General features: G+C 37.8%; 2 protein-coding genes and 1 pseudogene across 2 annotated transcripts; 2 read left to right on the top strand and 1 right to left on the bottom strand.

The window, feature by feature from the left end:
• The first annotated feature begins 1,419 nt into the window (after nt 1-1,419).
• On the top strand, nt 1,420-4,585 carry LOC108959678 (disease resistance protein RUN1-like). Its single transcript, XM_018873670.2, has 3 exons — nt 1,420-2,021; nt 3,212-4,337; nt 4,427-4,585. Exons 1-3 carry the CDS (start codon nt 1,549-1,551, stop codon nt 4,583-4,585), a joined length of 1,758 nt encoding a protein of 585 aa, XP_018729215.2. The 5' UTR covers nt 1,420-1,548.
• Nucleotides 4,586-7,170: 2,585 nt separating this feature from the next.
• On the top strand, nt 7,171-8,493 carry LOC104444925. The gene is made up of 2 exons (XM_039312832.1): nt 7,171-7,418; nt 7,751-8,493. Exon 2 carries the CDS (start codon nt 7,787-7,789, stop codon nt 8,486-8,488), a length of 702 nt encoding a protein of 233 aa, XP_039168766.1. The 5' UTR covers nt 7,171-7,418; nt 7,751-7,786; the 3' UTR covers nt 8,489-8,493.
• A 10,492-nt stretch (nt 8,494-18,985) lies between these two features.
• LOC120293474 lies at nt 18,986-19,896 on the bottom strand (annotated as a pseudogene).
• Between the last annotated feature and the right edge of the window lie 2,769 nt (nt 19,897-22,665).

The raw sequence follows: 22,665 nt of genomic DNA, 5'->3' as shown, positions 1-22,665 counted from the left end.
CGACCCATTCATTTTTATGCACACACGGAAGCGAATAATTAAATCCCCAGACAATACGAAGACGTGATAGAAAAGTAGGGCCACAATTTTTGAAAACCACATCACACCTTTATACACATCAAACTAAGTCATATATAATATTAGCCGATATATACAAGGTCTGCAAAAAGGGGTAGATGACTACAGATCCTCTAAGCATTCGAGTCTTCAACTGAATACTCCGAGGACTCTGGATCCAAAAGAGTCGGGTCTACCACTGAACCACCAAGAGAGTCAGTTGTGCCCTCGCCAAAAGCGATCTCCAGCACCAATCTAGGAATCTCAGACTCCAGAAGAGGGTCTTCTCTGGGTCCTTCTTACCCGTAACGATACCACGATCTGAATTGATGGGGTAACTTGCAGCCACAAAGCTTCCCTAGGAAGCCATTGAGGTGGTCCAAAGGTTAAGGACCAAGGGAGGCTACAAAATTGATGCATTTTCCCTTCAATTTGGACCAATCCCTCTCCAATTGAAACCAAATTCGGTCCTATAAATTCCACCAAGGTGTCCTCAATCGAATTGACATTTTTCCACGCTAATAGAACCAACTTTTATCCCGAAAATGCGATAAAAAACGGTCCCCTAAATTTTTCGAATAAAAATGGCCATATTTTGACTTTTCGTAAAAAAATCTCAGTTTGTAGAAAAAATCTTTGGAGCATGAATTGACGATTCTAAAATAAATCGTGATATGACAAAAGTTTCAATTTCTAAAATCGAATTCAAATTCGTAGTTAATTTCAATATGGCGCGATTTTAGCATGACCTAGGCTACTAGGTAGCTTTTAAAAAAATTTAGTGCAATTGACATATGATCAATATGTTTCGAGTCACATCGTACATCTTCGAAACATTGGCGACCCTCGGTTGTCCTAAAAATCTTGAGGTTCCAAATATGGACACAGGATACCAAAACGACAGAAAAATTAGTCTAGTACCGATCGACGAGAATTTTGCAATAGAATTTTGTAATCACATATCTTAGTCAAATCGACCTATCTTCAATCTCTTATCGATTTTTAACTGTGTTGTAATGACCCTTGCAGACTAGCACGGTCGAGCAGTCGGTTTCTGATCGAATTCTCAAGTCTATTGCATTAAAATCCCTTAATGGCTTCACTTGTTAGACTAGTTATCTCGTGAGTGATCAATTTAGAGAATAACACTATAGGTGCATCGATGAAAGGCCTGATTCATTTAATTGAAAACAGAACTGAAATTTCAGGATGTCACAACCACTTTTCTCAGCCATCGAGAAGCTTTTGTCGATCTGACGATGCGAATAATGGGGTGTTACGTGGTATTCAATGAAAAAGTCCATGTGGTCACACCTTTTGATGTCTTGGTCCATCCTTAAGCCCCATCATTTACCAAAGAGCATAAGCAAGTCATGCATCTTTGTCCTCTTTGTATAAGTATAAATCAACAACAAGATGAAATGGTGAACAAACTACTTGAAAACACTATCTCAAAGCTAATAGTCGTTGATTGTTGAACTCCATCATCCAATGGCTTCTTCATCGAAACCCAAGAGGAATTACGATGTCTTCCTGAGTTTCAGAGGTGCGGATCTGCGCAAGAATTTTGTTAGTCATCTCTACACAGCTTTAAACCAAAATGGAGTATACACTTTCATCGATAGTGAGGAATTAAGGAAGGGAGACCAAATATCGGCGGCACTTATGAAGACAATCGAGGAATCACGCATCGTGATCATCATTTTCTCCAAGGATTACGCTTCCTCGACGTGGTGTTTGGAAGAGGCAGCAAAAATCATGGAGTGCAAGGAGCAAAGAGACCTCATGGTCTTTTCAGTGTTTTACAAAGTGGAACCCAAAGAAGTAAAAACACCAAGAGAGAGTTACAATGAAGCTATGGTTAAGCATGAATTCAAGTTTGGGAAAGATTCGGAGAAAGTGAAGAGATGGAAGAAAGCTCTTTCTGATGCCGGTGACTTGTTCGGATGGCATTTGAATGAGGGGTAAGATGAGTTGAGTTCATATTTTGTGTAAGAAACTAAACTTTTACATGCAAGTATAAAGACTGTTTGTTAAAAAAAAAAAAGAATAAATAAATCAACACACACATGATTATAAGTACAAAATGTTAAAACTTGATCTACCAATGAACAAATCGACAAAATGTTAAGTGGCGTTATTGCATTTACCCCATTTCTTTGGGATGAGTAGGAAAGTTTGCAATGCCACATATTGGATAATTAGTGTGTACAGGCCAAGTAAGGCAATAACAAGGTGCTTCATGTATTTAATAGTTTTCGAATCAAAATCTTAACCACTATTCACAGTCTTAAATAGTTCTTTTTGATTAAATCGTATAGATAAATCACATAGAACAATCAAAAAGAAAAGAAAAGTAAATTGTCATGTATAAATCAAAAGAACATGAGTTTCTGAGCAAAAAGAACATGACTAAGGGCACGAATGATAACCATTCTGGCCAGAAATTGATTTTTGGAAGAGAAATATATTTTTCTATTTCTATTTCTAGATAAGTTTCTATAAAAAAATACCCGTTTGATAACGACATAAAATTTCTACTCCAAAAATAGAAATTTGTTTGATAACAACATAAAACTTCTTCCTTTCGAACGGTGTTAGACCGGCGGCGGCGGCCAACAATCGGTGACTGGTGGCGGCGGCCGGCGACCGGTGGCCAGGCCACCGACGGTTGGCGGCAGTGGACGGTGGTCGGCAACAACGGATAGAGGACCAATTCATAGCTAGGACAAATGATGAAAATAATTTTTATTTCTCATTTTTGTTCCAAAAATAGAGAAGTAGAAAATTTTTACTTCTAATTTATATTCCAAACCTATTTTTGGAACAAAAATCTATTTCAGAAATAGATAAAATGGAATAATTTTATCAAACGGATTTCTATTCTAGAAACAAACCTGGAATAGAAAATTTGTTTCTGGAACAGAAATAAGGGGTTGTCATGCACCCCCTAAAAGTTGAACTCTGAACTTGTTTTGATTGATTTAAAGAGCACTTGGAGTCCTAATTCGACTCAGTGAAAATATAATTTCTTTTGGCTATGATCATCTGAAAATGAGACGCAATGCTTTGTCATTGTTGGTTGGTGATTGCTCATTAATTGCTAATTCAAATCGCTAAAACGATGCTGCAACTCTTTTTCCGTTTTTGTCAGAGACGAGTCAAAGCTTATACAAGAAATTGTGAAGGAGATCTCAACTTACCTAGCCCAAACATATTTGCATGTTGCTAAGCATCCTGTTGGGATAGATTCCCGAGTGGCTGAGCTGAAATCGATGTTAAACCTTAAGTCTCATGAGGATGTTGTGATGGTGGGATTATGGGGACAAGGAGGCATCGGGAAGACAACTTTATCAAAAGCTCTTTACAATGCTATTTTTAGACAATTTGATGGTTCATGTTTCTTGGCAAATGTTCGAGAAGCTTCAAAAAATTCCAATGATTTAGTTTCGTTGCAAGAAAAATTACTACATGAGATTTTATCATTGCAACAAAAATTAGAAGTGCCCAGTGTCGATAGAGGTATTATTCTAATACAACATAGACTCTGTCACAAAAAAGTTCTCCTTTTCCTTGATGATGTGGATGACTTGGACCAGTTAAAAGCTTTAGCAGGAGGATGCAATTGGTTTGGTAATGGAAGTAAGATCATTGTTACTACAAGGGATAGGCATTTGCTAACTTATCATGGGATTGATCAAGCTCATGTGTATGAAGTTAAAGCATTGGATAATAATGAAGCTTGTGAGTTGTTTAGCAATCATGCCTTTTCGACACACCAAAACATAGAGATCAGGACAGATTTGGTGAGTAAGTTTTTGAATTACGTTAGAGGCCTTCCTTTAGCAATTGAGGTGCTGGGTTCCTTCTTGTGTGGTAGAAGAGAACATGAATGGGAAAGTACACTAAAGAAACTTTCCAGAGTTCTTAACAGTAAAATCAATGATGTGCTCAAAATAAGTTATGATGGACTAGAGATAAATGAGAAAGAGATTTTTCTTGACATTGCCTGCTTCTTTAAGGGGAGGAATAGTAAGTATGTAAAGAAAGTTCTTGATAGTTGCGATCTTGCGGCAGCAATAGGATTAGAAGTTCTCATTGAGAGGTCTTTGATAAAAAATGAGAGGTCTTTGATCGAAAATGAGTATATCATAGAAATGCATGACTTGATTCAATCCATGGGTATGGGGATTGTGAACCAAGAATGTCGAGATAATCCTAGGAGATGCAGTATACTATGGCAGTATGGTGATGTTTTCGATGCTTTGTCAAGTGATGAGGTAAGATTGCAAATCCCATCAAAATTTTGCTCCTTCTTTTTTACTATATTTACTAAAAATGCATATTCTAAATAGTCTTGAATATACAGGGAGATTCCGCTATAAAAGCCATAGTATTGGAGCCACTTAAGCAGAAAGAGCTAAGTATCCATCCGAATGCTTTTCAAAAAATGAGAAGGTTGAGATTGCTCATTGTACACAATGTGTATAATTCTTTTGAAGGCCCTATATTGCTTCCAAATGAGTAAGATGGATGGAATGGGATGGATATGGTCCTTGGAATCCACATTTTTCTTCTGGTCCAAAGAAATTAGTAAGACTGGATATGAGGAATTGTATCACAAGAGTTGTAAAATTATGTGAGGTGAGCATTTATCTACATAGACCTTTTTATTATCTACTTCATTTGTATGGGCATTTGCGTATAATGCACTAGTATCCCTGAGGAAATGGTGTTCCTCTGTTTTAGAAACCACTACTCTATTTTCTTCCAGAATGTCCTTAACTACTTGCGTTGGAAATAACATGCAGCATAATTGGCATCGAAAAATTAAGTGAAACATCTTTATAAGAAATCTGCAATGGAAACATTTTACGGTTAAAATACACAGCACAAAGAAATTCTATTATTATATGCAGAAAAACAAAATTTGAAATTTCTTATGAAGGCCGTTGAATCATGAGTAAGTTCAATTTTTAATATATTGAAATATGTGAGATAAAATAAAATGACCGATTTTGTGTATTTGTCCATGGGTATTATATTTGTATAATAAGCAATTGAAGATCATGGATGGAAGGAATAAAAAAGAGGTTAAAATCCCTCACGAGAAGAAGGTTTTTATTATATATAGAAGGACAAATACTTTCTAAACCTAATATCTCAAACTATTGATGTAGTTTTATTTCAAAATCAACTCCACCCAGGAAAGAAATTCAAAATGCAAATATGCTAGTATAAGCTATTTCGCCTAATTCTATGTCACTAGTTTACATATAGACATTTTTTATATACAAAAAAGAGTTGTATAATGGTCAAATAAAAGGAAACGGAAACATGACGAACCAACCCATTGACATATATACAAAAGTAAAAACATCAAAGGAATAGCTGGTTGAATGGTCAAGCATATGATTTAAATGTGGTTGGTCAATATATTGATCACAATATCTCACATTCAAAATAACCTTAGAGACCACGTAGTCTCCAAGTCATTGAGGCTTATCCAATGTATATTGTAAAGGGCGGGATTTGTCCTGCACCGTCCTGTAAATAAATGCATCATCATTTGCTCAAATCAGTTCTAAAGGAGCAGCATTTCTAAATACACGTAATTAAATATTTATTAAACGTTCTTGCTAGTAATGCGATATAAGTGATCCCGTAGGGGCATGCCACTAGGAATTGTCACCAATTATAAGGTGATATAAATGATCTCCATCAACTATAAAGTAATAGGAATTGTCTTTGATAATATCGGGATAATTTAGAAATTTAAACTAACTAGCCCTTAATTTTTTTCCATGTTTGTTAACGTGCAATTCTTAAGTATGAAATGTAATTATCTGAAATATATATATGAAAATAATCGTGTAATATTTAATGTATCAAGCATCAAATGATAGGATGTTATTAAATGCTAGGATTTGTTTTTGTTTGATATATAGTATTTCTTTGTTTGTAAAACCAACGTGTGATTTTCTAATAATCATGATATATCTTTTATTGGTCAAATATGAAGGATCATGTTATGTCTAACTGTTTTGATGATTGTCTAAAAATTTATTTGTGAATTCTTTTTAATATTGTTTATTTATATATATATATATATTATATAACTCTTTAAAATAATAACTAAAAATGAAATGATAAGGGTTATCTCTTATTCGCTAATGTGATCACAAAAACAAAATTGTTAGGTGAAACTTGCTCATGAGCGTAAGCTTTACTGTATATACATAAAAATTTGTATTTACTAGTAAAGTTTCTAAGAGTTTAGTAATTTCTCAATACGATATATATAGTGACTTTGATTATTAATAGGTTAAGAAATTTGCTTAGACCTCTAAATAGTAGGTTCCAAGTTGCCTGATCTAATGATGCTTCTTGATTCCTTCCACATGAAGAGAATTGTGGCATAAGGATGAACATTCTTAAAAGTGGCAACGGCATTATACAAATACCCTTTTTTTCCCTTTTAGTATGTTTATGATAGCTGGTTTGTTGTTTTTGCAGGACTTTGAACATTTGACGTACATTAAATTGAGTGACTGCGAGTCGCTTGTTAGTACGCCCAACCTCTCATGTACTCCAAATCTCACAAAATTGAAACTATGGAATTGCAAAAACTTGGTAGAAGCCCACGAGTCGATTGCAAATCATGACAAGCTCCAAGTCTTGCATTTTAAATGGTGCCCTGAACTTCGTGTTTTTCCAAATGTGCTCAAGTCAAAAATCTTCGAGATCTCAACTTTTCTGTTTGCTCAAAATTTGAAAGATTTCCGATATCCCACATGAACTCAGATGCCTGAAAAACTTTCCATACTACATACCACTATTAAAGAACTTCCTACATCAATAGAAAATCTTGTCTCTCTAGAGGAAATGCTTTTAGATATTTGCAAAAACTCGGTAAGCATTCCATCTAACATTTACAAGTTACAAAGACTTCAATGCTTCAAATCTGGTTTTGGCCCAATCGTGTTTCCAAACCTCACAGATTTAGCTAATCCGTGCATGAAGGTTGGACTTTCAAATTTAAAAGTCTTAGACCTTCTCAATTGTAATCTGTCCGAAGTAGAGTTTCTTGAGGATCTTTCTTGTTTTCCTTGTTGGAAAACTTAATTCTGTCGGGGAACAATATTACTAGCCTCCCTATATCCATCGGTAAGCGTGATCGTTTGTCTAAATTGTCAATTAGTTATTGCCATCAATTACAAGAGATTCCCGAGCTTCCGCCATTTTTAAATTTACTGCTCGCGAATGGATGCGAATCTCTACAAACAAATGGACATTTAACTTCAATTGATCAGTGGGTCCATCGAGGGTTAACCGTGGTTGACACTGCTTCAATTGCCAAGGTAAGATTATCTCTCTCGTGCGCACACATATCGGTGTGGAGAATATGCTTAAAATAATATGTGCTTTAATATTACAATAGCTGAAAATGCAAAACCAGAGGTTCAAGGAAACCAAACAATTATAAAGTGATCATGCACTAATATGCACGTAATGAAGGTGGCTAGCATAGTTTTTATGGGAATGATTTTTATCACATGAGACTTCTATCTTAACGCAAGCTGGGATCAATGGATCCCTACTCATTTACGGAACTCTTTATTCATTAGGATTACTTACTAAACTCAAATTGAATTCTTCTATGGTGCTTTCTAACGATCTATTTTTGTAACAGAATTCTCCTTGCAGTATTTATCTCCCTAAAGGAGAGATGCCAAAGTGGTTTCAACCAATTGAAGATGGTTCTGTATCTTTCGTGGCTTCAAAGGACTTATATGACAAGTTTCTTGGATTGATTTTATGTGCTGTATATGACAATGAAGGCAGTCCTTGCCTACTTTACTTTAACACATATTTTAATGCCAAAAAACAGGGTACCTATGGAACAAACACCTACATATCGGATCCAGGTGGCATCTTGATAAACTATTTCGCACCATCTCACTTATGGAAAGCAGTCCATTTTGATCAAATTGATGGGAGTTATGCACAATTCATCATTACATTAGAGGCCTCATCATTATTGCGTGAGGGCATGATAAAGTGGGGATTTCGAATAATATGCAAGCAACTAGAGGACGATTTAAAGGCTATGATCCGAGACTACATGCTAATTGATCCAGCTTTTCTCTATAAGGTCAGTCATGACTCAGCAGACCCAGAAGCCCAAAGTTCACATATACATGAAGACAATCCAACCGAAATAGGTCTATCAAGAAACTTGCAAGAGAGTTCACATATGCTCGAAAACAGACTGATCGAATTTGATCTAGATTGTCCACCGAGTTCTTACAAGCCTGGTGATGATGTGATAAATATGAAATTACGTGAGGCTTTTCATCCTGGACACATGCTTCCTGGAGACCCGCGCAGCCTGGGGAACAAAAAGTTCAAGCTTTTCTTGAAAGAATGATAGAAACTTGCTAAGTAGTTCGTACGGTGAGTGAACTCCCGCTGATCTTCATTAGAATGCCTTCTTTCTTCTCGTTCCTTCTCGGTTTCCTTTCTCCCCGAAAAAGAAAAGAAAAGAAGAAACTTATAAATAAAATTCTGTAATTCTGCCTTCTCTTTTATCTCTTTTCTTTGTTTGTAGTTCTTCCTTTGGGCTAAATCCTCTTTTCTCCGTCCTAGGCGAACTTCGAGCTCCACCATCTTCCGTCAGACACCGGCGATCTCTGACAAATGCAAGATCGCCGCTTGGCAAGCGGAGGCAACCGACAAAAGAAGAAGTCCCTAGAAGGTATGAGTGTTCTCTTCGAAAGTTTAGTCTATGGATGCTTGGTAGTGAATTCAATGGTAAGCGACGTTGCACGCTGCAAAATCAGGGACGATCCCTAGAAGGTATGACGATTCTTTCTTTCTTTCTTTTCATAGGGTGTAGAGAGAGAGAGAGAGAGAGATTTGGGTGCTTTTGAGGTACCACTGAGGTAGGACTCTATCGCTAACTTTTATGAGGTACTTGAAGAGGCATAGCCATAGAGGAATAAGAAGTGAGATGTCAAGCCACGAGGAAAGGATGATCGACAGTCAGAGTCCTCTTACCACTTGTTGACTTTGGCAACTAGGGAGAATTGACAACCAAATTTACTTGGAGCGTGAGAGTAACGTGAACATTGGTTGTGCTCATGAATAACTGGTTAGGTGCTTATTTCTTTAACCCCGTGTCCTCTGGATATGAAAAAGAAAAAATCACGAGAAACACAGAGTTCACATAGCTTTTAAGTAGAATAGAGACAAAAGCACAAGAAGCTGATTGTCAATTCTGATTTTTGATGCCTTCGCAACAGTTTAGCGTTCCCTTTTTATCCTTATCTGCCATAGCTTTTATGAAGGAAAATGACCTTGAAGCTAAAACTCCTAGAAGCTTCTTGAACTTTTTAAAACCTAATAATGAAACATAAGCTCTCAGGTACCAATGATAACGCTGGAATGAGCAACATGTAGTTTCTCAAATTAGTTGTTGTTTTCCCTTTAGTGTCCTTAGAGCTATATCAGTCTAACGGAAGGTGGGATTTGCATCTGAATTAGAGGTTGAGTGTGCGGTGACAATCATTTCTGGAAGTTTGTGACCAGAATATCATAGAGGACTTGCAAGATTTATCATATAACCATGAGACATGCATTGTAGCTGCATATTGATAATGAAATATATCTACTGCTGGAATTGCCTGTATGCATGCATGCATTCATGAGATAATTTCTGATTCTTATCCTCATATTGTTTTCTCCAAACAAGTAACAAGACCTATTTGATTTTCTTATATAAGGCGAAACTTGCTTTGGACAGCCTTGAAGTTCCAGCTGGGTAAGAAACTAGTTTTTGGTAAACAGGTGCATTTCAGATATGTTACGTTATTTGCCAATTACGATGATTGGTATTTCAGTCTTAATTGGTGAATGATTTCAGATTGTGCTTTATTTGTGTAATATTTTGATTGAACAACTGTGTGATTGTTGAGGATGGGAACGTTATTGCAGCAAGAAGAAACCTGATTAGTGAGACACGAAATGTATGATTATCAGTACTTCCCCACCCTTTCTTTAAGTTTTGGCCGAGCAGCACTTTGTTATTGCTCTGGATCGATACCCTCAAATTATCCACTCGTAGTTTATTGTTGATCATTTCATGTTTCTCTCTTAAATACTTCTTTAATAGATGATAAAACAGTATATTGGACCAAATCTGTTAATGAGTGGATTTCTTTATGCATTATTAGGCTATAAGGGGTGATGTTCCCATTATTCTTTCATAAAATATACTGCTAACAAGTAACAATAACTAAAATCTTGCTTTATTATGCCTAATGTTTCGTGTTTTTCATTTGCCATTTTTCTCTGTCTGGAACAATATTACGGTCTTTATTTGATTTTGTGAAGTTCCTACCATTGTTTTTGTAGGCCTTATGTCAGCTAGACTATTGGTATACTTATTTGGTATAAAAATGCGCTGTGAGCATTTTATTGCCTTTTGAGATGTAAGAACCTGCTCCTTGGGACATTTCTTCATACAATGACCATATTTACACATAGTTTAAGCCTGGTTTCTGGTAGAGATCATCTCTTATGTAATAGTCTATTGCTGTAATCTTTGATAGTTATGTGGTGACGGTACACTGCTATAAATGGCTTTGTGGATAGTAATGAATAGTTGATGCGAAGATTATCTGGCCCTTTTAGTATCTTGTGGAGCATAATAAGAAAAAAAGGTTCCTTGCTACGGGGTATATATGAAAATACTGTTAGAAAAGTTGGAGGTGGCCAATCCAATAAGAAGCCTCTTTTTCCATGTAAGATTTGCAGCAACTTCAAGCGAGCAACACTTGTTGAATTCATGTAGTGTATGCCTTGATCAATCTCATATATACTTTCAATCAGTTAGCTTAAAGGAGAACACATTTCTTATGGACTGCATTTTCTGAATTTATGTTGAAACTATGCTAAGGGAAATTGTCTCTCTGACAAAGCTCCTAAGTTTGATATGGTTGCGTTGTTTTCTCCTTGTTCTTTCAAAGGCAACAAGACATGCAGAGATGGAAGCTCTTGATATTGTTCTTGAATAGTGGCAAAGGACTGGATTATTGGCTGCAGAAGTTGCAGAGAAGTTTTCAGTATGCTATCTATATGGGACATGTGAACTGTGCACAATGAAAATAAATGGAGGTTTGTGGAACTGATTTTCCATCTTTTTCTGTCCTTTGCCTTCTCTGAATGGAAGAAATTGGAGTTTCCGAAGCGTCAAGAAGTCAAGTTTATATTAATTCCTTTTTCCCCACTTTATTTCCTTTTTCTTAAATTCTTTGTGACTTGTTCGAAATTTCTGTATTCTTTTTATTTTCCCTATACGGTTCGGGAAGTCCTACTTTTTGAGTGCAGTGAGATTCGTTGATGTCTTTATTGATATCAAGATATAGTATCTTCAAGGAAATATGATATTTTAACTATGAGGAAATTATGCTTTCTGATATGTCCTGGGAAATGTACTTGGTAAAGAAATCTCTTTTCCTTCTTGCATAAATGAGAGCATGTGTCTGCTAGATTGTGGTGTATGGCTCGTGTTTCCAGTATAATTTTTCATCTGTCGATGCTGCCATGATCTAACATCTCTTGTTTGAAGCTTCTTCAGAAGTCACCAATTTTCCCTCAAGACTTTGTTGACATAAAAGTTAAAACGCAGCAAAACGGGATCTGGTCCATTGTGATCGAGCAAGTACAAAAAGTAGCTAATGTAGATCGCAGACATTGTTTTTTTGTTTAAGGATTAGATTTGAAAGAACAAGCTTAGTTCCGGGGAAGAAGCAAGAGATTTTCTGAAGGATGCGTTTAATAAAAATTTAGGGAAAAAAACAAACCATGAAAACTCTGACTTTGGGGGCTTGAAATTTATAGTAAATGCTGCTCTTAGTAATTTGATTATGAGTCAAAAGTATTGTGGGAAACATGAACTAGCTCATTGCCTTTCTGAATACAACATCAAGCAAGAGGACTCTCTTGCAGATAAAAGGACTGCCTAGCTCAAAATCCTCCCTTTGGAACTCAAAAACTAGCCCTAATTATTTCATCGGAAATATTGGCTGGTTTCCACAGAAATTTCATCTATGTTCCCCTTTCAAGTGTCTACCCAATTTATGAATGTTTCCAACTTTTTCTTGTTTCTCTTGCGGTAATGGGAATTCGGATCAAAGGTTTTCAAACGATGTGGAGGTATAATGGCATCAGAAGCAATTTCTCTTCTGCGAGATTTTTATGAACAAGGAAACTCTAATGGTATGAATGGAAATCAACCATTTCAATTAATTGAATTGTCTGTTTGAAAGAATGTTATAATACTGCTGTTAGCACCTATTTACGTGAGATAACTTGAGGAAAATGATAGTTCTTTTTCAATGGACCCATTATTAATTACACTTTTTAAGAGGCTTCTATGAACATAGTAAAGCAAATCTATTTTCAAACCAAAGTTAACCTTTTCTATCAATAAAGTTGAGCAGTGTGTACCGCTAGCAACATCGTCTGCAAGACCCTTCCTCGGAATAAGTTCTCTTTTAAACTCAAATACTTTGGTCTTCCTCTCACTCATCCTCTTCCATAGTGATTAAAAAGAAAATGGGAAGCCTCTTTCTATTTGTACTTGTTTGACCGATTACTCTCAAATAGCTGGAAAGAATTGTTCTTTGGGCCTCTCGGTGATTGCATATTATGCTGAACAACTCTGTCTGTCTGTCTGTCTCTCTCTCTCTCTCTCTCTCTCTAGATCGTTTGCTGCAGTAAAGATATGTTTCTGTATCCTTACATCCCAGATAAATAAAGCTGGCCCAGTGGAATGTCATGTAATGACAAAGGGTTAATGAAATTGCAAGCATCCATCAAGTATAAGGTGTTTATTTTGAGATGGTAAGTACACTTATCCAGACAGAAGCTAAGAGTGTTCAGCCATTTAATGATTGCTATGAATATGTGTAGAATTTGCCAAGGAAACAAAAGGGGTTTTAGATGCCCGATCTCTCTTTTTGCCAATTTTCAGATGAACTATTTATCACATGTAGCTTTCCTGTAGACTGGGTATTCAGCCAGATTGTCATTTGAGAAATGGGACATCATGTCCTCGGTTAAGGAAAAAGACGAAGTTTAGTATCTTAATAGCTAAGAACTCTTTGATTAGACTCGTTTGAGAGAAATATCTTCTTCCTTGATCCCTATCATGGATTCTATACATATATAGCAATTCTTCAATAAGAGCTCTTCAGTTGCAAATATTTTAAAAACTGATCAGATCATAATCTTTACATGCATCTGAGATAATTAGTACACTTTGGAAACTCATTGCATACAGAAAACATGGCCTTGAAATAATTTGTCTTTGTAATGATAATATCAATTTGGTTCATATTTCTTCTCTGTTTTGTAGAACCCTTTTCCAAGAATATCATTTCTCTTCGCCTTTATTCCCCTTCTTTTCCATCCATTTTCTGTTAATGACATTGTGGAATCTATGATTTGTTTAAGTATCTTATAGATATGCTGAATGCTAATATTTGGTTTTCAGCTCCAAAGCCTCAGGTCACGATGGGTAAATCATGCTTCTCATTGGATATGCCTGCATTGATTCATCCTGTTGAACAATCTCATGCCTTTGCACAATTAGGTAAGACCTTTGAACTTATGATTCCTTTCTTTTATGAACTTTATGTACATCGGGCATACTAATATGATGCATCTCTGCTGCATATCGAATGATTATAAGTTATTCATGCATTTAACTAGTGTCTATGAGGTGTGACCTTTTTATCATAGGTTGTGTCTGATCAGGGCGCTGTGGCAATGTTTCTTGCTGTGACAGTTTGATATGATGCTCATGTTAAGATCGAGTATACCTATAGCTGCAGATTTCCTCATATGATTGTAGTCAATCACAATGAGGAAGAAGCTAAGTCAGTGCTCTTCATTCCTGCTTCTTGGTTTATTCTGATCATATTGTTCATTGTTCTTATTCCAGTTAGTTAAGCTGTTCATTTGACTATAAGCTAGGTCAAACTTTCACTTCAAGGTAGTTCCCATTCTTGAGCTTAGCAACATAACTTTTGAACTATAGTTTTGTGATAAAGTGCAAATCTGGATGAGACATTGTTGGTGCTGGTTTTAGCATAGTAAGATTCTCTCTAGTTTGTGATATGGCAGAAACAACTAGTGTTAATTATTGTCTCAAGATGTTAAAACATTTTAGAAACAGCCCTTTAAGTGTAGAGACCCGTGTGAATGTTTATTAGCATCCAACAAAATGTCTTCTTATGATTCAATACACTTTGATAGACAATGCATGTGCCATTTACTGCTTTTCTAATCACAGAATTTCATCAAGGAATCTGAGGAAGGAAGTGTGATGCATGTCCAGATCAGATGTTCGTCCAGATGTTCCTGTGTTTACGGAGGGTTGCAGATGTGATCACAAGCGATTTCATGCTTGAACATGATTGTCAGATTGTTTAGATAATTTTACGGCATAAACCTGTGTAGGCATCAGTTTTGTGAGGTTAATTTTTGTCATTTATATATTTTGTGATGGAGTTTGATTTGAGTTTTTCTAACTTTGAGATAATTCTAGGCGTGCTATTGATAATTTTGAGATTTATAGTTCTGGACCATGTCCTATGTGATCCCTAACCATGATAGAAGAGGCAAAGGATATGCATGTGTTTTCGTATGGATTTTCACTGGATTCAAGTTTCCTAGTTATACCAATTATGTCCTAAATACTTGAAGTTATACTATTGATGAGTCTATTAATGTCTTGATCGTTGTCGACTTTAACTTTCATATTATTGTGAGAAAATCAGTGATTTGATAGGTCGCATGGTGACCATGATAGGTTGATGCTTCTTTTCTTCTGATAATAAGAAGTCAAAATTTGAGTTCTCTCTTTTAAGTGGTAATGATTATATCATAATCAATTCTAATAAAACTCTAGAAATACCAAAACATTTGCTTGCAAGACCCAAAATCTGTTATATATTCTTATAAATTTGGGCTAATGTTAGAAAAATGGATAATCAATCATGTATGAGTGCGATCGACCGACAAGAAGTCGAAGTCAACAGCCATTTATCCATCAAAAGGAAATGCATAGAAGATAACGAGACCTTGGATGAGCGCCGGTCTACTCTTGGGAGAAATGCGTAAAGACGGTTAGATGACATGTAAATATTGACACATTAATCATATGGGGCCCACAGTCAAATTAGTAACCGCTTAGCTAATTTTAAAAAATAAAGTATATATATAGATTGTTTAGTGGACAGTCTAAACGTGTCTCGTGTAAAGTGTTTCAGTAAATGTAAATTAGATTTTGTGACTTTGCTTATTGATTAATGTGCTTAATAAGTTAGCATTCTATGATTCTATTATAATAAATACCGAACATTTTTTATATAATTTTAAGGAAAATGACGATAATCACCATCATATCGAAGCCGTCATCATATCTCTCTCTCTCGTCGACCTCCGTTAATGGAGCTCGCCTCCTGTGATTAAGGTGCGACCGCTCACTTGAGGTCATGTCCCTCACATATGGTGTCGCACAGCCGAATTTGAGGTCGCTCGAGTGCCTCCATTAATGGATGTAATTGGCTTAGAGGTCCGATTGCTCCCGAAGTTCGAAGACTGAGAATTAGAAAGGGCTAACATTGGAATGGTGCTTCTGCTGTACAAAGAGAGGAAGTCATTGTGAATGGCGGTGTCGGCTTGCAGCGGCATTGACTAGTGGCGGCAACATATCTTGAAGAAAACACAAATTCTTTTCCAATGGAGAAGGTGAACAGTAACTTAAGAAAATTAAAAAAGCAAAACAGAACAAAACAAAAAGATTAGAAAAATGAGAAAAAAAAAAGATGTCATTTTGAGTAGTCATTTAGATCAAATTGATTGTTGTGCTATATAGGACGATTGGCGATAATTAGATGTTAAGTTAGCAATTTTCAGTAGCAATTGAATAGAAAAACTACATTGGAATTTGTGCAAAAGTTAAGGATTAAATTGACAGAATTAAAAATTTCAGGACTAAATTGACATATGTATAATATGTTTATGACTAATTTGGTAATTTTCGCTATATTGCATTTGCACAATCATGAAAGAAGACCTCTCTATATACCATAGGTCATCAACTTACAACTGCATATTTGGCCTCTATCTAACAACAAAAATCTAACCACCTGACCCCATTTAATCATAAGAAACCCTAGACTCTTGGAAGCTTCAAGGCAAGCTTAGCTAACTTAGCCACCTCCTCTACCAATTGTGTCTTGAAACTCTTCGGTTAATGATATTCCTCTCAATCAATGATGCACTCGGCACTCTCGACTTGAAGTCCTTTGCTTGCTTGATTGAATCTTTCCCTTGGATCATGGGCTCCCTCAAAGGTCTACAGTTCTTCCCTTGGATCATCTGGGCTGAGTCATGCCAGCCTAACCTCGGCCTAATAGCCATTGCTAAGAGTGATCATTAGTCGTTGTTTGTATAAATAAAAAAGAATTGGGCTTGAATAGGGCCAAGTGGCCCGAGTAAGAAGGGGTTGTACTAGGCCCCAACCCAAACGGGTCAGCGCAACTGTCTCTCATATATTTCTCTTTTTCTTTCTTTTTTAATTATCGAAAATCCATGAAGATGCACGGGAACTTTTCAAACGAATGGTAGTCAATTAGTTGGGGCCGTTGTGGGTGATAGGGAATGTTAATTTGTTAAGACTTCTATCTCGAATTTTGCCTTTGTTAGCTGTCAATCAGACTTCATCAGCACTCCGATTGCTTCTTTTGGTGCAAAACGTGATATCTTCGCCAAAAGAGCTCCCAAAATACGGTGATTTACCAAATACAACTCGTTTCCCCTTAGATCAAGTCATACTAACACAATTGCCATGAATCATCATAGGAATATAAGTTGTTCTTGTATCAAAACATTTATGAAGCATCACAAGATTGCATGATAGAGAAGATATAATTTGTGAGTATACAGAGATGACACGATCAATAAAAATAAGTGTGAATGAGTGAATTAAAACATGCAATTTCCTACAACCAATAGTCTCACAAGAGTATCCAATCCCCTAGTCTTTTTTTAAGCACATCGACATTTTGACTAGGATAGAGGACGTTGGAATTGATACAATATGATGGTTGTGTAGCCAAACATTCTTTATACCTCTGAGAACAAATGAGGGATAATTGATTCAGTCGACGAGGCTTTATCCAAGAGAGGGCTTACCGCATAGCTAGAGCTTCTGCCACAAGAGTCAATTGGCATCTAACTAGGCATGGTTAGATTACTCTATGAAATACAATACACAATTCTAGGTGTCTGTAAAAATTACTCGATGAAATTCTAGAAATGCAGTTCTAAATAAGTCCAATTATTTCAATTTCATAAATTTTTTGTAATGTAGCCCATAACCTCCCCCTTGTTTTGTTCCTCATTTTTAGGAAGCAAATACCTGAGCTTTTTCTGTATTGTTTTCTCTCTTTTGCCGTTGAGTAGTAGACAACACATCAATCCAATAATAAAATGAAATTGAAGAAAATAAAATAAAATTTTGAAAAATTTGTGAAAGGACACTTTGAAAAATCCCCAAAGAGTCTACTACTTTATACGGCTGTCACGCATCTCCTAATCCGACAAGCTCGCAAACTCTTCTCGTTCGCAAACCGCTACACTCTCACTTTCTGTCCCTCTCTTTTAAGGGTGTGCATGGTCCGGGCGGGCGGTTCCCGACCTAGAACCGGGAACCGCCCGCCAAGGACCGGTTCCGAAAAATCGGAACCGGGATCCACCCGTTTGTTGCGTGGATCCACCCGGGAACCGGACCGCCGGTCGGTCCGGTTCCGGGTGGATCCATGGAACTGATTTTGACGCCAACGGTGGCGGGAGCAACAGCGGCGGCGTCGGCGTCGAGGCTCGGTGAGGAATCAAAGACGAAGGAGTCGGGACGAGCGTCGGTGAGGGGGTGGACAGCGAGGGCGGAAGAGCAGCGGTTGTGGCGAGTGGCGACCCGGCCCGAGGGGGCGGACAATGGCGGAGGAGGAGCAGCGGCGGCGTGGATGCTTGGTGAGGAACCGAAGACGAGGAGAAGAGATTGAGGAAGAAACGAGAGATAATCAAAGGCGAGGAAGAAATTGGAAGAGAATCAAGAGATGAGACACAAATTAGGGCTTCGTACCTTGTTGAGTGACGGAAAAAGGGCTCGCCGGCTCGGTCGAGAGTTCTTGCGAGGCGGAGGAGTAGCGGTTGGCGAGTGGTGACCAGCGCGAGGCGGACGGTGGCGGAGGAGGAGCAGCGGCGGCGGCGCGTGGATACTCGGGGTGGAACCGTGGAATCGAAGACGAAGAGAAGGAAAGGAACGAGAGAGAATTAAAGGCTGAAGAAGAAGAAACGCGATTAGGGCTTCGCGAATTAGGGGTAGGGGCGGGGGCTTCGCGAATTTTGTTTTTTTTTTTTTAATTATAAATAGTACCGGTCCGGTCCGGGTGGGCGGGCGGGTGGATCCGCCCACGGAACAGGGAACCGGACCGGTTCCCACCGGTTCTCAACAATTGGACCCGGGAACCGGACCGGTTCCCTCAAGAACCGCCGGTTCGGGCGGTTCCGGTCCGGTTCCGGGCGGTTCGGGCGGTTCCGGGTCCAATGCACACCCCTACTCTCTTTCACCGTCCGCGTGCTTTAGGTTAGGGTCCACCTGCCTATATGAATGTTTGGTTTGCATGAATGATCTGGAATGTGATTGCAATTCCAAAAGGCCAATCCCTTTTCTGATGTTTGGATCCATATGTGAATCATAGAATTGTGATTTTACCGACTTCTTGGAATTGCCATTTCCACTACTTAGGCCATGCAATCATCATTATCATTCCTAAGTAGGTTAGAACCATTTGGGCGGACAAAATTAGATTTTATTGCAAGATCGGCATTAGGGGTACCAAATATATTACACATGCCCAACTGCAGTTGAAACATGAAACGGGTCTCCTAGTTAAACACAGACCAAAAAGTGTCAGAAAGATTAAAATCCAGACCCAGGTGCCCCTGAGGAGGGCATCCACGGATGCAGTTTCCCCGAACGTCTCGAGCAGATCGGAACACGAGGGATCGGCCTCTCCTTCCGCTTTGAGCTCTAACCCCAGCTCCTCCTCTATGTCGTCCGATGCCGATATCAACAGCAACTCACACCCTTCGTAGTTCAGGAAGTCGGGTGGGTCAGCCTGGCTGTACCTCAACTGCCCGAACTGTCCCTGTAGGTGGGCGGGGAACACCGCCTTGCGCTTGCTCTAGAGTCCCCTGAACTGGGAAGGGCCTGCCCCGTGCTGGTCGGGGTTCTTGATTTGGATAGGGAAGAACCCTTCTCTTTTGACATTGAGCGACTCCTGGGGCTCCTACTTCTCGTCTTCCGGAGGGAATTCGAGCTTTTTTATGAGATGCGTGTGCGCTTTCTTCCCCTTGGATTTGTGTCTAAGTATGCGGTACACTCCCTCCCCCAACGCTTTGGCTGCAGCCGTGGGGCGGTGTCCCCTTGTGGAGGTGTCGTATTCCTCTGCAAGAAGCAACAAGTCCTACTTCAATCACAGATAGAGAGAGAGAGAGAGAGAGAGAGAGAGAGAGAGAGAGAGAGAGGAGGAGGAGGAGAAGAAGCAGCGCACCTGCTTTAAGAGCCGACTTGACATCATCGATTTTGGTGGTGACCATCTCCACAAATCCCCACTGAGGTCGGCTCCGTTTACTTGGGTCCGGAAGACTCTTCTTCCCCATCACTATGAACCTCAACAGCGTCTGCTTCTCGATGTTCACTTCCTGCGTTTGGCATTTACAGAGAGGCTTGTAATCACGAGGTGATCATAGACAAGTTGTTGGGTCGTAAATCTCGTCACCATCATTACCTGGCTTCCATGGCCGCCTTCCGCAGTGGCCTTGTCGCTGGAATTGGGGTTGGAGCCTTCCTTGCCGGAGTGGGCAACAACAACATAAGCAATTATGTTTTAAAATTGATGACAAATTTGTGCTAATGTTTTTGGAAATAAGATTGAATTTCTAAAACTTTAAGCCTTTGGGTTGAATTTTTTTCAGAGTTAAGAGGTCATGAGTTTGAATTTTCCAAGCCTCTATTTGTCTTAGTTAAGACCCAAAGTCCAGCTTACGCATGAGGAAGAGTATTAAAATATTTAAATAATAAATTATGCCTTCATTAACAGCTTAAATTTTTGAGTTAATTTTCTAATAATTTAAATCGCCATTGGTTGGCCTTCATTAATGCCCTTTTTTTTTCCTTCTTATCGTATACCTGTAATCAAATTTGGAGAGTACTAGCTTTGCAGCGTTGCAGCTGGTAAAAATAGCACGACACTTGATGTATTTATATTATACTTGTGATCAATGGGCTTGGGGTTTGCACGTGTTGATCCACTTCCCCGTGTCTCCCTCTAACTTGCCCAAAGTTCACTTCTTGGAACTCCCTTTACTATCATTGTGGTTATCACTTGATCATTGGAGGGGGGAGATTATTTTCCTTTGTCAATCTTTCTAGCTTTCTTTCTTCTGTTTTAGTTGTTTCGAGGAGATCTGGGTTTATAAGTCTTCACTAGTAGTCTCGTGTTTCCCGAAATAAAATCGTTGACAAAATACCTTTCGGCAAAAATTTAATATTTAATTTTCAATAAGAATCTGGCTAAGTGGCAATTTGATAGGAACTAATTTGCATAATAAGGATTACCGATGATGACAAAGGTGAATCTAAAGAATTGAAAGAATGAACAACAGCAAATCGATATAAGTGGAAAATTGGAATTGGATATAAATTGTACAAGTGCTTGTACAAAATTTAACTGTCATTGTAAAGTTATCTTTGAATTAACAAATTACAACTAACCGCTTCATCTCGATCATCCTTAATTACTCATTCTTATCACAAGTAGTTATAATCTCTGGCATATCTTCCGATTTGACTTTTCTATGGTCTTTGCTTACTATTGACCGTTTGTTATCGCACACTGACAATTATCACAGCCTACCACTCTTAATTGGATGACCACGCGTCTCATGACATTAATTTGGCATCTGCTATTCATTGATTTGTGATCGCATCACCTGAGTGCTCCATTAACAACCTAACGTTGACACTTTGTCGACCCACCATGACTCGGTATATTTTTGGGAGTCAACACCTTAGAAGCTATTGATATTGGAGTCAACTGTTCTGTATCAAAGAAATTTTTTTTTTTTTAAAAAAAAAGGTCAAAAGCGTAGGGCAATTTCGAAATTTCAGCCCATTGAAGATGTTAGATGGAAAGCCCATTAATGCAATCCGATAGTTTCACCAGTTCGATCCATCTCTTTCATTTTCTTTTTGTTATTCAATATGGCTGGCCACCCACCAGATGTTCCTTTTTTTACTTTCATTTTCTAAGTTTGTCAGGGTCCATATAGATTTTCTTTCGGGTTGGCCGGGCCATTATCAAGTAAAATACAGCCTTAAAGAACTTTTGGGAACCCTACATTTTGTCTATTGTTTCAATCTTCAGAGAGCTGAGCTGCAAAAAAAAAGACATCTGGTTCGCCAGCATCCAACTGTGGCATGGACAATCTATTCAGGAGAGAGAGAGACATTGCACTTGTTCTGTGTTCATGGAGGAGTTAATGGTTGGCCCAAAACATACAAATGGAGGTAGTAAAGATGCCCAGGGTCACCAAAACGGACCTTCGGAGCTTCCTTTGAAAAGTGCACCCATCTCACTCGCAAACTCCGGGAAACCTTGGACAAAAATGTTGATACCTAAATTTTGATAATCTATTTAGTTATTTGTTACATAAAAAATTAGAGACCATCGTCAGCCCTTAAATAAAAACATTAGTTACATTTACATATATATATTTTAATTTAGGAATAAGCATATATTTGGATTTCAATTTCATTTATAATCTATAATATTTGTTGCATAAAAAATTAGAGACCATACATACATACATTTAGTTACATTTAATTTAGTATAATAAGAAGCATATATTTGATTTAAATAGAATATTTTGAATTTTGATTTTGATTAGATTAATTGGACTAATTCCATAAGAGCATGAAATTTTGGCCAAGACCATGGATACTAGAGAGTCGAACATTGCATAATTAAAATGTCAGATTGGAAAATTAATTTATGAAAAGCAGATTTGAGGAACAATTAATCTCAATATTATCAAAATTCAAATCTTAGAGGATAATTGAGCAACTTCATTTGACATTATCACAATAAGTGAAGAGAAGAGTTCCCTATTTTTAATATAGAGTACATCCTTTAAAATTCGAATTATTAGGAAACAAGGATATCTCTTACTCTTGAAAGAAATCCTAATTGTCAGTCTATATAAACTCTATTATGTTCCTTGTTGGATTATTTTAGAATTCCAATTGGAGTGTGAAGACTGATTTGCAGAAGAGCGTAAATCCAGGCGGTGAAAATTCGTTCCTTTTTTGGATTATATAAGCTTGAAAGTAGGCTCGAAAGGCCCGATCTCACCGTCAAAATTCGTGCACGCCTTCACTTCTTCAACAGAGTATCATTGAAGCCA

The sequence above is a fragment of the Eucalyptus grandis genome, chromosome 5 (genome assembly GCF_016545825.1).
Source record: "Eucalyptus grandis isolate ANBG69807.140 chromosome 5, ASM1654582v1, whole genome shotgun sequence".
NCBI lineage: Eukaryota > Viridiplantae > Streptophyta > Magnoliopsida > Myrtales > Myrtaceae > Eucalyptus > Eucalyptus grandis.
Note: the sequence above shows the minus strand (reverse complement) of the source record. Positions and strands in the feature narration are given on the sequence as shown.